This window comes from Brachyhypopomus gauderio, chromosome 7, assembly GCF_052324685.1.
Source record: "Brachyhypopomus gauderio isolate BG-103 chromosome 7, BGAUD_0.2, whole genome shotgun sequence".
NCBI classification, from domain to species: Eukaryota; Metazoa; Chordata; class Actinopteri; order Gymnotiformes; family Hypopomidae; genus Brachyhypopomus; species Brachyhypopomus gauderio.
In genome coordinates this window covers 20,333,096-20,351,809 of record NC_135217.1, presented here as the reverse complement: position 1 = coordinate 20,351,809, position 18,714 = coordinate 20,333,096, and the positions used below count along the sequence as shown (strand labels likewise).

The following is an 18,714-nucleotide window of genomic DNA, read 5'->3' as shown; positions in this document are numbered from 1 at the left end:
GGTGTCAGGAGAGCTACTAAGCTAAAAGAAATCGAGCTTCACATCGACAAACCTGAAGATGGACGGCAAAGAAGACAGAGCCTAGAGAAGAGGGGGTACTGAGTGTTACACCCACCTCCTACCCTTGTGTCAGCCAAGAGCAAGGCGTCTGGCTGTGAAAGATGGCATGGAGGCAAGGTCGTAGGTCGAGCAGATGTAGGTCGCGCAGTGGAGGTCGGCCGGCACCCAGGGACGGAGCGTCGGTGGTCTTGGCACGAGATCGGTGCTGATGCGGCGGGTGTCCGTGGTAAAGAGGGCAGCGTGCATTTGGGAAGCTCTGCACAGCTGCACACGGTCACGAGGCGCTACGGCAGGAATGCCGGCCATCGGCGCAACACAGCTATGCTCCAATCCGAACGGTGCAATTGGATCTGCGGCCCGAAAGGCACAATGACTCGACAACAGCCCTGCAGCAATGTTTCCGACAAACACTGGCAGCGTTTTCTAGTCAGGCAGCTGCTTCCTGAAAGGCAGAGGCTCAAAGGTCAGCAAATAAACATGCTGGCTGTAGAACTGAGTACAATGGCTCTGTTCTATTATTCAAACATTCAGAAACAGTGCGGAGGAAAGGAAGAGCAGAGCAAACAAGTCACGACGCTAACCAACATCCAGGAGTCGCCAACCCAGGCAGAAGTAGCAGAGCTCATTTTTAGCGTTCAGACACCGTGGTGAAAGAACCGGTGCTAATGGTGCTCTGCAACACAGGGAGCTGTGGGATGGGTGATGGTGGAGTGACTGGTGCGCTGGTCCTACAGACTGGTGTACTGGTCGTCACTCTCGCTGACATTTGATTTGTCGGTGCAGCTGCTTTCTCACATCGTGAACGCTCGCCATCTGGGAAGTGATAAACCGTCTGTCTTAAGTCAGTTACCAGCAGCTGAGTGGAGATGAAGGAGAAAGCAGACTTCCGGTCGCAATGGCCATCTGACACAGGTGACTAAGTTCTAGCTCACGTTAAAAGGACAGATTAGCATGCCCGCATACCCGGGCTGGATTTCCTTGTGGTCACCGGAGACATCTTCGACCCCAAATGGTGAACTTAAATCGAGACAAGTCAAGATGTCAGTGGGAGACGGAGAGCTGCTCCTTGACCCTCTCTCTGGGTGAAGCCGTCTCTTCTGAAGAATCTGAACACACAGCGTGTGAACTGGTTAGTGGATCTCTAGGGGGTGTGTGGGGCCCAATCCAAAGTCAGAGGCACCCTGGTGAAGCCACCGGTGCTGGACGAGCAGAAGCAGCAGCTTTGAGGGCTTCCACATCAAGATCTCGGAGAAAGATCGTACACACGCCGACACTGCTGACGCCGCACTGATTTGGCTCGGTCCCCACACGATCCTGTCGGCTAGAAGGTGGCACAGCAAAAAGCTGTTCAACGAAGGGATCCCCAAACAGCCCCTGGACAGTGACAGTGGTCCTGGCAAAGGAAAAGGGCCATAGCTGGCATGTCTGTGTTATAGGTGGCTCAATGCTGTGATGAAGCCCAACTCATACCCGCTCGATGTCGACTTGGATCGGTTTGCTAGCTCGCCATCTCGCTTAATCTACGGAGCAGGCACTGGCATGTAGCACCCACTACGGATGCCAAGGAGAAGCCAGCATTCACAATGGAAAGCAAAAAACCACAACAGGAGCAGCTAGTTGAGGGGTTCATATGCTGGATTCGTTTGCCAGAGGGGACCAGGGGAGCATCTTCGAGTTGGCAGTCAAGACTAAGGTCTGCAACCAGAAGATTATGTCACTCCAATCACAGAGTGATTGTCGTGTGGAGTGTGTCAACCTGACTCCAACCACCTGACTCACTATGGTTCCACGTAACATCAGCATGGGCGTGTCATTTGCCCCTGGTGCTACTAGGGTACCGTTCTGCCACACAGGAGCACGACTAGGTTCAGTCCAGCTCTTCTGATGTTCAGCTGTGAGCTCAGGATGCTTGTGTTCGGCTATCCGCCAGGGTCAGAGGAGAAGGACAGCTGTGGTGTGGTCCACAACCAGCTTCATGCCGTCCATCATCTCATCAGAATCATCAGGGTGATGCCAGTGTTCGCCAAACATGAACATCTGATGTGCTCTGGCAAGAGTAGCCATTCTCAACGGGGCATGCAGAGGTGTCGGACAGCAGCTAATGGGCAACCTGACAAAACAGGGCCCTTTAATAACCTTGAAAATAAACAGTTTTGCTTGCTACGTTTTATACACTTGGTTGTTACAGAAATAATACCAGAAATACTGTGTCTTTCATGATAAGTTGTGTTTATCTGCGTTGAGTTAATCTCCGTTGTCTGCCTTAATTTCCCCCTCCACCCCCACCCCTGTCTCTAAAGCAAAAAGCATTTGAACCTCCTGCACAGAGATTTATCTTGTAATTTCAAATGCTGTTGACTAAAGAGGAATTAGCCAGGTTAAAATAAAAACAAAGTCAAGATTTCAGAAACAAAATAATGGATTTATGTATTAGAAATACATAATAATACATAACAGAAACCTATTTCTTGAAGATGGCCTGGAGTAGATTGGGGTCAGGAGGTCAAACACACTGTTGAGAGGCAGTTACACAGAGGTAAGACAAGAAGTGCCGGTCATCACGGATCAAGCACCTGTAGACACTTGCTGGCCAAGACAGGGGCAGACAGAGAGCTCGGAGAGGCTTTAGTACACATGGTGCTCGCCAGCACGGGCTGTGTGGATGGCCGAAATGCCAGACCCTGGGGTCAGGGGTTGTTGATTTTGACTGGATTCAGGTGGGCCAGTCTGGAGAGCATGGAGGAACATGACAAGGATTCTGTGCAGAATTCTGTGCACCTCTCTGCTGGCTTTATTTGGTTTCTTTTCTTAATTAGCGTGTTTAAAATACGTGCGCCGTCTTCGTGCCTGCACGCTGTTAACTCCCTCCCCATTTTCCTTGTGCTTGTGACCTTTTCTGCATGTTTACTGGTGTGAGTCTTTTAAAAGACCCTGCAGGTTAAATTAAAGGTCCGCTTCCTCAGCAGGAAGGTCTTCACCGTGTCGTTGTTCAACACTGCAGCGGTACTGTATTCTCCATGGCTCATTCTGGAGCTTGGAGCTTTGTATTGACTAGATTTCAACCAGCGGACATGCAGAGAAATGTTTAAAATGCATTTCTATATGCATGTCTATATATATATATATATATATATATATATATATATATATATATATATATATATATATATATATATATATATATATATATATATATATAAAATGTACAACTCAGCAATACATTATTCCATGTTTTATGAAACGGGTTCCAAGTAGACCATGAGAATCCAATCTAAATATAAATCAATAGTACACACTGTCTCCTCTAACTTCATATGTGATGACCACAACACCCACCCCCACACAGACCATAAAAATGCTGATAAGCCTCCTTCAATGGCTAGACAGATAAGGCTTTCGGGAACCACAATGTATTGGAATTTGTGTTATAAAATAACTAAGTTATTTTGTTAGTTCAGTGGTTGTATCTGCATACCTTTGAGTGTACGAAACAGTGTCTGTTTGGTTTTGTTTGTATTTTAATTACATTTATGTCCAAAACATCCTCTATTGTATTAATGTCATATCATGAATAATTTTAACTAGGGGTGGGCATAGATTAATTTTTTTAATCTAGATTAATCTCACTGAAATCTTGAAATTAATCTAGATTAATCTATATTAAAATGGCTCATATGCGTGCTACCCAAGTAATGACTAAAAGTCAGTTTTTGAGATAGGATTTCTTAATACAGAGGGTGCATTACCAGGGGCTCATCTCCTGTTTCCAAAATGCATCAATGACTGCTTGAGAAAGCTGTTCTACTTTGATACTTGAAGAAAAAAAAACATGCTCAATAAAATGTAGGCTACTCGTGTTCAACGGTTTATTCAGTTAAACATGAAAATAGTACTGTATGCCTACATACTTTAAGAGGGCATATTCAGTCAAACATGAATTTGTAAGCCTACATACTGTACATTAAAAGGGGTTGATAACATGTTTATTCTGCTAAACATGAGTTTAGAAATGTAAGCCAACATTTAGTACATTTAACCTGTTTTCGGCGGTGGCGACTCTTCCCCTGGGCTGCATCAGTGCTTGACCCAGCATCAGCAGCATTAGCAAACGGGTGCTTTGCGTTTGACTGGTAAAACTCCTACAATAAACTAATTCCGCATTGCATAAGGTGCAAACAACTTTAGTCTTGTCAATGTCTCCATTAGGAAGCTTCTTAAAAAGTGCATGTGTGATTTGTTGTGGGTGGTAATTCACAGGTTTGAAAACTCGTTCTCGCCCCCTACTGTGCAATTTGGTTAGGAATACACCCGAGCTAAACTATCAAGGTGAAAGTCATCATAGTTTGCTTACCTATTTTGACCCAGCTCCCAACCCACCTTTAAATGCATATATTTTCTGTTTAATTAAACTATCAATGTTACCGTCAAATGTGGGAGAGGTACTGAAATATAAAGATGAAAAAGTAAAAAAAATTGCCAAAAGTATTTGCTCACCCATCCAAATTATGGCCACAGGTGTATAAAATTAAGCACCCGGGCATGCAGACTGCTTTTACAGACATTTACAAAGAATGGGTCACTCCCAGGAGCTCAGTGAATTTTTCAGCGTAGAACTGTGATGAGATGCCACCTGTGCAATAAAGTGTTTGGGAACAACAGCAACTCAGTGGTAGGCCATGTAAACGGACAGGGCGGGGTCAGCGGATGCTAAAGCGCATAGTGCGAAAAGTTCGCCAACTTTCTGCAGTCAATAACTACAGACATCTAAACTTCATGTGGCCTTCAGATTAGCTCAATAACTGTGCGCAGAGAGCTTCATGGAATGGTTTTCCATGGTCGAGCAGCTGCATCCAAGCCATACATCACCCAGTGCAATGCAAAGTGTCGGAAGCAGTGATGTAAAGCATGCCACCACAGGACTGTAGAGCAATGGAGGCACGTTCTCTGGAATGACAGATAGTGCTTCTCCATCTGGCAGAGTCTGGTGTGGATGAACTTGACTGGCCTGCACAGGGTCCTGACCACAACCCGATGGAACACCTTTAGGATGAATTGGAGCGGAGATTGAGAAGCCAGGCAATCCCGTCCAACATCAGTATGTGACCTCACAAATGTGCTTCTGGTCAAAAGTCCCCATAAACACATTCCAAAATATATATAAACATATTGTACAAAGAAGCTTGTGATTCAAATAGGTCTACATTTTCCCCATATCCAGTCAGCTGTCGAAAGTTTGATTGACAGTCTATTCTCGCGAGCACACCGTTTTCATGCCCATCTATTTCATTTGAATTTTGCGGATTCTGAAACACATTTTGGCTGGCAACCCTTTAGCAATATTTAGCAAAATATTTTCCGGCAAAGGGGAGCAGGAAACTTCCGTTATGATGCATGCTAAAATGCATTAAAGATTGCTAACAATATCCTTATCTCTAAGAATCTCATATCTCCGCTTGAAGCCATGTCGCTCTCCTATCGTGCATTTTTTATGTTAAAGTATTGTATTCCAACAAAATACTTACTGAAGTTGCCGAACTGGCCCAGAAAGGCCTGCTCCATGCTGAGGCGTTCTTTCAATGTTATAAAAAATTATGGCTTGTTACTGATGATATATTTGGACATTTTTTCGACCAATACGGTTTTGTTTATGTAAGCTAATCTGTCGTTCAGTTGCAATGTAGCTAAATATCACATACATTGGGCAAGAGCGTCAGAACATTCCCACACATGCTAAACCGGTGAGCACCAAATACAATGGGACGCTTTTTACGTTATATGCACAATGTAGCCGCTATTGCAAACCTTGTGTAGCTAGCTAGCTTGGCATAGTAAATTCGCCAATTAGTCCCATGTCCTGCTATTGGTGTAATACTAACCCCACGAACAGTGACGATTCTTTGGAGTTTTGTAGAGTTCGAGTTTGTTGAGGCCTTAGTCAAAACTTTCTGGAGGGCCCCTCAGGTAAGTGAGGTCTCAAACCAGCACTGTCAAATCCAAGCAGCTGCGTGCATTTTGGGTAAAAAAAAAAAACCCATCAAAATGATATTTGAAGTTAGTACCAATAAGTTTAATTACAATTCATTTGAAGAGGAATTGTTTTAGGTCTGTATATTTTCTGTTCAATTGATTTTCTATTCTGCAATGAAAAATGGAGAGTAAAGTAATGCATCACATGTTCTTCTTCATGTGTTAAAATTGAAAGGAAAAAGTTTGATTTAAATGTTGCTACTTTATTCTTAGGTTAAAGATATTTTATTTTAGTACAGGAGAGTATTCATGACCAGTAATATGTGAGCATATAGGCTGGTGTTCCTATGTCATCATTTTAGTACATTAACCCACGTTAAGTGTTTTTGAATGTCCCCTGCGGGATAATTATTTTACTTCCTTTAAAAGGGATGTGAGAGGCATAGTCATGTGTGATTAAAACCTTTTGCCACTCATGGTCTAATCGTGGGTTTTTTCCCTTAATTTTGGGTTACAGAAATGCAAACCTGCAAGAAATAAAGAATTCAAACAAAAATACAAGAAAAGAGAACCGAGTAAAATAATCCATTTGCCTCAGGCGAGACATTGATGTTTTTACTTTTGGCTTCACAAACCATTTTCAGAAAAAATACTTTATAGAAAGTCAGTTGAATAGGAGGTTCACGGACTGTTTTGGACATACTGATCTGGTATTTCCATGTGCTACATGTGTCCTGCTGTGTCTTGCCGTTCTACTTTGATTAAATTAGATCTAAAGGATCCGAAATATCCCAAGTACCTTTGCTACTTGAATGGTCTTTTTACCATATTCTTTGCAGGGGTGATAGTGGGAAAAACTCCTGAGCCTGAATTTTTTTTCTGAGCGGGGGGGGGGGGGGGGGATGTTAGTGTACCATATTTAGAATATTTTATAATTAATCTTTAAATTAATTAATAATAAATAAGTCAGGTAATCATTATAGTTGATCCGTCGTAAATCGATTTTCGGTGTAAATCGGAACATACGTACATGTATGTACGTAAATAACGTACTATACGCAGTTATCCTATCCTAAAGCTAGCCTTTTGGCAAATACCTTTATCCATAGCTGCGTTTAACTAATCCTGACGCCACGCACACCAAACACCAAGTTCCGTTTACGACGCAGAACCATTTAGGTCCAAACAAGGCTTTATACAGTAAATGGGAGATGTGTAGTAACCACGAAAAATCGTAACTTGGGAACCTCGTAAGGATCATATTTCGGCCTCAAAACAGATAGCATGCGCGCGCGTGTGGTTTATCATGATGATTTGACGGATTCCCCCCCTCAATTTTTTTTCTCGCGGACATGTCGGTACGCCGGAATTCCGGCGTGGCGCCTGAAAACTATCAGGCCTGTCTTTGTAATTTTATTGAGCTCTAATTTAAAATAACCACATTAACTTCTAGTAGAGTAATTATTGTTTTGAAATAATGCTTTAAATTGAGTACAGTCCTGCTCTGCCCACCTCTGGGCATGGTAATGTCTTCTTCATCGATGTGAGCTGACTGTGATGGATCTCACTGACTTTATCTCTCGGCTCCGCCTGCAAGGTGTTGCACGTTTACTGGCGTCGCCATGGTCACATCTGAATTAAGGGCCCTGTGGTAAACAGATCAATTTTCATCGAAAGTTTTGACGGACATGCCACGCGTGTGGAATAGAAATGAGATTGTGAGGCTATGTCTCACCCCCACCCTGAAATAAATAAACAAATAAATACATGGACAGCTGAATTACAGGTCAGCACAGACGGGCTCACGTTTCGTCACTGGATACCGGCTTGTCACCGTGACAGTGTTGCCTAGCATCAGGGTGTTAATTGACCACCGTAAAGTTTCAATACTGTCTGGTCTGATGTAAGTGAGAGCAGCATGCAAAGGTCACTGTTGCTCTGGAAACTGGTTGTTATGAGTTTTGTGAGCATGTCCACGGGGAGGGAGGAGATTAAAAGCCAAGAGCAAACGATCTGATTGTGTAGAGGAACAGTGGATATACCCGATCTATAATGTATGCTAATCAAGAAACTATAATGTATGCTAGTCAAGAAAATGAGGAAGTTGGGGGGGCAAGAACAACTGCCTTCTTTTCAATATAAAAACTGCATGTCATACAGTACTGAAATGAATAATTTCACTGATAAATTATATATTATGTAAATTGTAGAGGCAGTTGTCGATTGTGTATGCAAAAGTAGCCAATTAGATGAGTGATGTTATTCAGACACTTCTGATGGGTTTTAGAAGTGCCCCAAAGTGCTGTTGGGTATGTTGTCAAAAAAAAATAGGGAGGAGGGACTCGTAAATAATTATATTAATAAATGAAAGTGGATTTCAGTAACCACGAGTATCTGGTTCACCCAAACAAGACAATATAATTATTCAGGATTAATTAACTATAGCAGAATTGCTTTTTGGTTAACGACAGTGAAACTGCAAAACTGGGGGATATTTTAAGACTAGCAATAACCTTCAAAACTGAACTGCCCATGGACGCATACAGATGCTGGAAGGAAACCAAAATCATTCGCATTCTCTCCCATGCCCTTCTGAGCCCTTTGGGGTACACTCTATCTTATCATGTTCACTGTGCTTATTAAGAACCACCCCCTGACGCGCACATATCACATTAGTGGTATATCCTACCACAACAACAGTGTGCCATCTGACTGTAAGCCTAATTAGACTCATATCGCAGCTGGGTTAAGTCGTGAAACTCTCACCCTGCTCTCGATTAGAGAACTAATCACACCCACCCATCACACCCCTTCACCCTGCACGTCCTATAGTGGCACCTAACAACACCTTCAGTGAAGCTGCGCACCGATTGGCTAGAATATGCCCATCAAAACGAGCAGCTTTACAGCAACGCGGCATCTGAGCCCACTGCTCTTTAAGCCTGCTGTCATTCCTCAGCGACATTTTATTGCCTGCCCGGGACCTTACTGTGTGGCCGCGGTTTAATAATTGGGCCTTTATTGGTGGGAAGACTTTAGCAGCACCTTCCCAGCTGGAACATGTACCGTGTGCCACACAGAAGAAGTGACATGTAAAAGTTCTGAGGACAGGGAATCAGCGCTCCACAGGCAGGGGCTTCCCAGACTCACCAGCTGTTTATTACTGGCCATTCTGTGGGACTTGCAAATTAGCTGTCTCCCAAAATAATGGGGTGCCACTGATGATGTCCAGATACAACGGCAGCTGTGCTCTGCCAAGCCAACGACTTTGCCCGTGGACCACACTGAGGTTAAAAAAAAAATTTAATTGACCCTTTTTTTTTCATTAGCAAGGCAGCACTGGGCTAACGGTTATGTTATGGCACATCCCACTGAAATGCTGAACCAAAGAGGACAAGCAACACTGTTCTCGGCAGCTCGTGCTACAGTTCTGACAGGGCGCTGTGAGGGACCAGTGAAATGTTTACTGTAAGCCCCAACACACAGGTAGCCACGCTCACATCGTGTAGTTATTGAAGACCCTCCTACACACATCAACACCTACATACAGAATGCTCCTTTTACTGTTGGTGAAACCTGTTGGTTATGGTTGTGCGTAATGACTATACCATCTTATCACTACATCCTACACCCCCCTCTCTTTATCCCTGCTCTCTCTCTCTCTCTCTCTCTCTCTCTCTCTTTCTACCCACTCACCATCTGTCTCTTTTATAGTTGCCAATCCAAAAACTCAAAATCCAACTTTTTTTTTAATACCAGCCACTGCCACAGTTTTGACTCTCTCCCTCTCTCTGTTTCTCTCCTCCAAGTCCTCTATGCTTCTCTCTTCTCTTAAACGAATGATTCACTCCGCACTGCTAACGCGGATATCAGCCGACGACTGCTAACAGGCCCCACTAGCGTGGCTAGTCTTCGCATTAGCCCAGATGGCCTGTGTCGGCTTTCGTCCATTACCCACGAGACGAATACACGTAAAAATACAGATTTGACGTCAGCTGCCACGAAGGCAAAGGTGTGCATCACCACACAGCAAATGGACGACAAGAACTGTGGGAAATGGAGTGTTGTCAGCGTGAGGAAGCGCCCTGCTGAAACAGTCTCCTCCCCGCGCTCAGTACCGATGCCTGCGGTGGGCAGCCAGCTGGAGAACAGGTTAGCAGCTCGGGCTGGCCTCCTCCAACCCCCCCCCCCCCCCCCCCCCCCTCACTGTCTGTCCATTTTAACCTCCTTCACTCTCACATTCAGCCTCACAATATTCCCATCTCCTGTTTGGGCTGTGTGTGTGTGTGTGTGTGTGTGTGTGTGTGTGTGTGTGTGTGTGTGTGTGTGTGTGTGTGTGTGCGTGTGTGTGTGTGTGTGTTTGTTTGTGTGTGAAATTAGCTGCAGCTGAAATATTTATTGATCTGTTTTCTTCAGCTTTGTGTATTTTCCCCGGTCGTTCTTGCCCTCCGTCTCTCGCCGTAACCTCTGCTCCTTGTCTGAGATGCAGGGCCAGTCAAAAACCACTACAGCAAACCATTATTTAGCATTACAGCGCCGCATCATTCCACCACACTGCTGTTAAACACAAACCAGGCAAATTGATCTGCATTGGTAAAAGCCTCAGGATTCACGCGCGCCTTCGTCTTCTACACGTCGCACCTGTGGGTTTGTAAAGTGAAACTCTGTAACGGACATCCTTTTGGACGCCAAAACGGGGGAAGCCTACAGGCACTAGGACCCCTATTAAGAGGCTCAGGAGGATGATATTTATAGTCGCCGCCCATTCAGGGTCTGCGCTGTGTGACTTGGACGTGCTGATCGATTCACGGTGTGTCTCCATCTGCTCGGACCTCATCTTCAGCTCCTCCCTTTGGTAAGCTGGGAGAGTCAGAGCCAGTCCTGGTCCAGTACTGGACCAACAGAGTTACTCATGACTGCTCTATTGTTTATTTTGGTTGTTTAATTTGACAAATACAATCGGGTAACAGTTCAAACACTGGCCAATGTTTTCTGTAACTAACTAAACTATGAGTCATTGTTATAAAATAAACTCTGGTGTATAAATATAAAGGTGAGAAAAGATTCCCAGGTGTATATTTACCTCTCACATGCACTAGGGTTAGGAGCCTGCAGAGTTTTACAGAACACACTGTACAGCTTTCCAGTACATAAAGCATTTGAGCTGGCTCATTATCAGGTTTCATAGAGCAACAGGGAGCCGATTCAATGAGGATGAATAGAAGAACAGCAGCGGAGCTGACAGCTGCCTGAAGTTACACTGGAGAGAGGAGAGGAGAGGGGAGGAGATGGGAGAGGAGAGGAGAAGAGGGGAGAAGAAGAGAGGGAAATGGAGGGAAAAAGCAGAATAAAGATGAAAGTGGTGAGAAGAGAATGGACTAGAGGACAGGAAAGGAAGTTTAGAACAGAAGGTGAAAGAAAGGAGGGATGGGAAGAGAGAAGGAAGCAGGGAGGAGAGAGAGAGGAGAGAAAGGGGAGGGCAGATGGATCATGGTGGGGTCCGGAGCAGAGCTAATCCCAGGACTGCACACTACAGCACTTCTCCACATGCTAAGTCCAGTGAAAGTGTAGAACTTCAATGTATATGCCATTTATCACAGCTAAAACCTTGAAACAAGGTCACTGAAATTGAATACTGAGCTAACTTACTTACTGAAGTACTACACAAGTGGTTATCACAAGGGAGCAGAGCTGTAAACTCAAGACGTGACTAAACTGATCAGATGCAACTACCTTGTTCATACTGTTTTGGCTGTATATATTAAATACTTCTGCAACTACTGTGTTATCAGTGCCAGCACTATAGTTTGAGTTTCCAGGGTGCACACTGTGTAATGTATGGTACACATGGTACACACATGTGCGTCGTTCTGGATGAGAGGGTCTGCCAAATGCATAAAATGTGAATGGAGGAAAACTTAAAACTGTTTCTTCAGTTCAACATTTCTGAACATTTTAAGTGAATGACTTAGCACTGAATATCAGTATTAAAGCTAGTATACTGCGGTCAGTAAACTAATTTAATTAGGTTTTACAACGAGGTCATTTTACTCTGATGTTTTACAGCAGTTCATGTTAGAATAGTTTCACTACTATTAATGTAAAATTATGATGACATAAACTTTTAGGAGAACACAGCATGTGAGTGTTCTTAGAAAAACAGCCAGTCATTTGGACTAATAACATGCATATGTTACTAAACTACTTCCACTTGCGAAAGTCCTGACATTTTCATCACATACACAACTACGTATGTGCATATGAGGGCTGGCAGCAGGACCCGGCTGTCATTTACACCTGAGCTTTTTCAACTGATTTCCTGATGAACACCTTGTCCAACAAAATGAGGACACATAGACAGCAGAAGAGCTTTTTTGTGCTAAGAACTCACTCCAATCTTACCTACAAGCTACACACACACACACACACACACACACACACAGCCTCCAGAGCAAAACAACTCTTTTAACAGCTCAATCCACTGACTGCCTCTGTAGCCTAAAACACAAGAGAAAGCATTTTTTCCTGTCTCCAAGACTTTAGACTCTCTCAATATGAGTATATTGATATGAGATCGATGGGTGTTATTTACATCGGCTCTGTTCCATGGTGCTGTGAGGGTATATAGATATTCCCTCTCAGGACTGGGATCTCCTGACTCCTTTATTGACTCATTCTGACCACCTTCGCCATTGATATAGTTTAAATTCATCTTGCTGATGGCCCAAATAAGAGTGGCTGCAAAAATGTATGTGTGTGTGTGTGAGTGTGTGTGTCTCACACTCATTTGCTTCTGCTTCTGCATGGACTCTCCCACTACTTGAATGATCCCTCTTCCTCTGCCTCCCACTCATGTGTGATGCACGCTGGGGTCCTGTGCTGGGAGGAGGAGTTGAGGGCAGGATGTGGCTACTATTACAGTAATTAAACATGGTGAAAGAACCGGTCCCTTGCCACAAACGACCCAAATTCATTTTCATTTCTTGCAACTCCATAGACTTATAATGACTATAATTAGAGTAATGAATAATCATCGTTCCACGATTCCCTCTTATTATTCTGGATCTAGTCACAGGCGAGGATCTATGGACAGTGAGATTGGTGTGTCTCACTAGCAGATACCTGAAGGGCAAAAGGTGATTTTGCCTCCATCATACGATCTTGAGTTCTGAGATGCTATTTGACCCTAATGACCTCCAAGCTACTCAAGATTCCCTCATAAAGGCCAGGTCACGTAAAGGTCACTGTTTCATCTCTGAGATGTCCCTTTCTGCACACAATGTGCTGTTTAAAGCAAAGATGTTTGCCTGTCCCTGCTCTCCACCACGATGCCACCCCTCTCCATGGTGATGCCTCACTCTCTATGACAATGCCTTGTTCTCCATGGTGATGGCTCCGCTCTCCACGACGATGCCCCCGCTCTCACAGCACCACTGCGGTCTGGGTACGGTGCCGTCTGTCAGTCCAACGTCCAGCAGGTACACGGAGCAGGCGGAGCTCTGGGCACCGATCCCAGTCCTCCGTCTCCGCCCTCCCCCCCCAGCACCTCCGTTGTGCTGCGCTCGGCTCACGTCATGTTGTCAGCTCGTCCCACCTCCCACCAGACACCCATCCCCTCTCGAGACGGACCTGAAGCGGTGTGCAGGAAAATTTTAAAAATGGCCGCGTCCCCCGAACACAGAGGTGGGGTTAGAGACCCCGGTCCGGACAGACTCAGCGAAAGTCCGAGCTCAGGCTGCATGGAATCAACAGGCAATGTGTAGGGTGTGTAGGGCCCATGCAGGTTTAACTGAGTAGGCATCTGTCGGGCTTGGCAGAATCTGCCCCATCCCCCATTCACTCCTTATCCATGAGCCAAAGCTGCAGGTCCAGTTTCCAGTCAGAAGCCCACAAATGGGCTACAGGCTGGCTAATACACCCTCCGTGCGTTGACCCCGCTTGCCTGCCATATGTTACAACAATAAGGTGTTTCACTGCTGACATCTCAAGGCACATGTCCTGCACTCTACTGCCTATGTTGGGATGAACCGGGTGCTGTGTTTGGGTTATAAATATGCACCTTTTTTTTCACAATGGTTCTATGGGAGAATCTGTAGCAATATCTAAAATGTGAAATAGTAATGCATTTATTGAAGGAATTCTTGCTACGATAGCAATGCAGCTGTTAGCAGTCTCACATTCAGGCCTCTACATCAACAACCCAGAATGAACGTTAAGACAATTTCTCTGTTTTCTAGAATGTTGTGTATCTTATCATCTTATCATTGCTCCAGCAAACACATAGCGTTTGCCTTAAGTGACAGGCAGAACCATTTTCAGTACCTAAAGTACCCAACCCCTCCCTACCTCCCTTGCTCCCTACCTTCCTTCCTCCCTCCATCCCTACCTCCCTATCTCCCTTCCTGCCTTCCTTCCTATCTCCCTCCCTCCCTACCTCCCTACCTCCCTCCCTACCTCCCTCCCTCCCTCCCTTCCTCCCTACCTTCCTACCACCCTATCTCCCTTCCTCCCTTCCTTCCTATCTCCCTCCCTCCCTACCTCCCTCCCTCCCTCCCTACCTCCCTCCCTCCCTCCCTACCTCCCTACCTCCCTCCCTACCTCCCTACCTCCCTACGTCCCTTCCTGTTTTTGCCCAGAGTGCAGGTGCTGCGTCAGGCTCATCCAGCAGGCAGCTTAGATAACACCAACAGTAACTTCCCCTGTGAAACGGCTTCGGGGAATCCGAAGGCGTGAGTGACGACCGTCAGGCTGGTGGGCAGTGGGCATGGCAACAGAGGCCAGAGAGCTCGACGACGCGCGTGTCTCTGTGTCCAGTCTCTTGTGTGACTCTGCACTCTTGATTGACTTGGTTTGGTTATAAAACACTGCAAGACTAATGCAGGCAGACGTTTTGACCTAATTAATGATTTTGCCTGTAATTAGATGGAAAGGAAGGTGCTATGGAGCAGATGAAGGTGTTGTTGATGAAAGCAGTTGTCCTGGGGCACTGTTCAGGGCTGTCTGTTGATTCCTGCTGTAATTAGCATTCAGCGCAAAAACAAAGGCCTTGCCAAAGTATGTGTTCCAACCAAGACATACAGTCCATCCTCTCTCTCTGTCTCTGTCTCTCTCTCTCTCTCTCTCTCTCTCACACACACACACACACACACACACACACACACACACACTGTCTTGCTCTTGCTTTCTTTTTGGACGTGAGCTCAAGTACACATTCTTTTTGAGTGGGAGGTCACTGCAAGTCACCTGTAGTTTGATGGGTGTCTAGTTTTGTCATTCCTTCCACTGAGATATCAACTAAACCTAACATAAAATCAAACAAACGTATTTAGAGAATATTTTAATATATATGTGATATATTAATATATTAAGATTGCCCATCTTGACTGTTATCCAATGACCATACGAATTCTAACATTATATTTCCCACTTAGAAGGGTAAGCGCACACTTCAAATGACGCCACATTTCCTATTTATGTTTTCGTATGCCAGACACACAGAACCCTCGGAGAGGTGAATCAATGTCCTTTGAGATGAGCTGCTGAATTCTAAGAAAAGACTAATCTGTTGCATGAATCTTTCCTTCTGCAAAACACATCATGCGCTTTCACAGTAAAAATAATAATTAAAATATACAATAACTACAATTGCTTATTCAATAAAAAGACAATGCGCCCCGAAATTACCATAAACCTTTACAATCGATATAGAATTGACATAAAACGTATTATTACCTAATCTGCATTCAAAATGTAAACAGAACAATAATATCTCTTGTTTACATTAGTTACATATTAGTCGTTCCTAAGAGCAGCGTTGTAATTAACCGTCGATATATTTGTTTAATCCATGACTATATCTAGCGACGTCCAATTAATGTAGCGTATGTTAAACGCCGTTAGTGTCCACAGTACGGACGCGAGAGACGTTACAGGCAACACACCAGACTTATGGTGCTTCGTGAGACTGATTTCGGCTGCGCGTGAAAAACAAAATTACCCCGCAGGGCAAAGATGATTAAATCCGCCTGCTCATCGCAGAACGTTGCCAACCAGCTCAAACAGAGGAATCAACCGTTATACCAGCGCAAGTTTTCTGCCCTCTGCAGAATGTGCGTGTTGTTCATCCAACAGCCAAGTGCGTCCGCACAGTCCGTGAGATTAATAATGAACAATGCTCAAAAACCATGTGAGCCTTTGCAGCTGTCTGGACCAAACTGGTAGTGGCCATTTAGAATGTGTGTATAGGCGAAAAGGAGCGGGGTCGTCGATGTATGCGCTGATTAGTTATGTGTGCGCGGGAAATATGAGCAGCAACTGCAAACCGCAGAGAAAAGTGTTTTCCCTTCTGCAATTAGACTACATGTCAGCATGCAACAATAACCCTGTCATCCGTTACATCTGCGACATGCATGTGCACGGAGAAGTGAAGCGTCTCTATAATATCCCATCCAGTGCCAGAATCCAATTTAAGCATCTCTCGTGATACGCCGAGCACCTCCACACACACATGTACTGGTCTAATTGGACACACTGACTTGTTGCGGAGAAAATGGGAGGGGGGGTGGTGATCTTCAAAGTCTTGATATGTAGCGCTCATGTTGCGGAATGCAGAAACCACTGTGGTTCGAAGGGATCGGGAAGAGGTGCGCTCGCATTCCTACTATCACCCAGCACACGCACGCGCTAGTGAGCAAAACAAAAGCTCTCCGCAGACACGCATGATTCATTGGCAGGTAGACCTCCGGCGCGCGAGCAGCGCCGCATTAGTATTCAGCCCAACAGAGAACGGCGCGGGATGAGCGCGTGCACACACTCCAGAGACGATTTACCAGTATAGCACATTATTGCAACTTACCTTTCGACAGCAAGGCCAGCAGTAAACCAGCAAACGTGCTTCGCAAGACTGCGCACCTCATTTTTCGAGTGTCAGTTACTGTCTCCCGTGTCGTCCGCGTAATGCAATTTTTATTTTCTGTTTGTTTGTTTGTTTGAGAGGAAAAAACGCATAGATCACACGTGTTCTTCTTTACTACGTGCTGCAGGGATAAACAAACCTTCCAAATGTCTTAACAGTGGAACAGACAAGATGGGATTCTTCTCGCGCCTTTCCCCTCAAGTGACCCTCGTGCGAAAACCAACGGAGGGAGAGTACTTCACAAACGTTCACAGTGTGCCAAAAGACGCATAAATCCTAGCGCAAAAGAAATCACAAATATCCCCCTACACAGAATCCGACGTTCACGCAAGGAGCATCCCAGAAGCGCAGTGATGACATGAAAGGTGAATAACAGTTTAAGTGATGGAGGAAAACATATCACAGAGAAGGCCAGCTTAGTGAAATGTGTGCGCTCGACCGTTCCGTCCTACTAACGGGTTCTTTTCCAGTTTTCTTTTGGTATGCGGCGTGATCCGTGGATCAACACTGTGTGCATCGTTAACAGAGTATCTGAAGCGGAGTCCACGGGAGCTTAGATTGGCGGCTCAAGGAGAAAACGACTCCACCAATCACCGCGCGTCAAAGAAGGGGGCGGGAGGTAGAAGAGGCCGCCTGGCCAATCGGAGCCGCGTAAGGGGCGGGGCGGAACGCGAGAGGCGAGAACAGCGCGGTGATAATGTAACGTGATTTATAGCAAGCTCGGTATACTGCGGTATTCCTGAAACGGTGTATCCCGGGTTCAAGCACGTTAGTAGCCCGTAGTAGCCTGTGCGCCTGAGACCAAATCCGTGATGCAACCGAGGACTAGAAATAGCTGTATTTCTAGAGAGAGCTGTATTTTCTAAAGCCATCGTTCTTTCAGAAAGCGCCCGCATAGTGAAGTGTATTTTTAACGTATATCAGACATGCACGAAAGGATTGAAACTGAGGTTACAGCTGTTAGTTTCTCTGTAGTTGGTGTTTGACAGTAGCCTAGCCGTGTCTCTGCAAGGTCAGCCGCTGGAGAGGACGCTGCACGCGCTGGGCACGAGCTGTCTGCTTCCACGGAGTGATGACAACATGAACGAAGAGCAGGAAGTTGGAACAAGTTCTGAATGTTAATAAGAGAATCATGAATGACACCTATCACGCGAATGCAGATGTTCGCCTCAGTAGATTAAAAGCGCTCAGGGCCGAGTCTTGTTTATATAGCACTTCGTACAGAATGAGATGTGCATTAATTATTTCCGAGATAGTGCTCGTCCCGTTGCGAGAGGCAGTTTTGCGTTTGCTCTGCACTGGGTCTGAGTCTTGGTGGCACACCATCCTAGTTAATCTAGTCTAGAGCAAATCTACAGACTCCTTAACCAGCGATGAAGTTCATGCAAAACACAAGTGGCACTAAGCGGTATTAACAGTAAACGTTCACTTGTAACTGGTTTTTAATCTATTCTTTTAACATATGTTAGAACATAGTTTTGTAATAACTTTGTGCTACATAATTAAGGTTTTTAACTCATTGCATTTGTGTTTTTGTATTTCTCCACTGACGTGAAGGTAATTTCAGAATGTGGTTTCCAGACGTTTTCAGCAGAGCTGCCTTCTAACTTCAGCGTCTCAGCAACATTTGATCCAGTGTTCTTTGCGTTTCTGAAATGCTGTGTAATCGGCCCAAACAGCTCGGAGAGAGGCAGAACATCCCGATGCCACTGAGAAACGGTCTTTGAAGCATCCCTCCAACTGTCAGTCTGTCTCTGTTTCCTGTACAGACA

The 18,714-nt window shown here is 45.1% G+C and overlaps 1 protein-coding gene across 2 annotated transcripts in view; it reads right to left on the bottom strand.

Moving 5' to 3' along the window:
- iglon5 (IgLON family member 5) overlaps positions 1 to 17,470 on the bottom strand; it is an 89,937-nt gene extending 72,467 nt beyond the window's left edge. For both annotated transcript variants that reach the window (XM_077012441.1, XM_077012442.1), the window contains exon 1: positions 16,883 to 17,470. In XM_077012441.1, coding sequence (XP_076868556.1) covers positions 16,883 to 16,943 — 61 coding nt within the window. In that variant the 5' untranslated portion in view covers positions 16,944 to 17,470. The remainder of the gene's footprint in view (positions 1 to 16,882) is intronic.
- Positions 17,471 to 18,714: the final 1,244 nt, after the last annotated feature.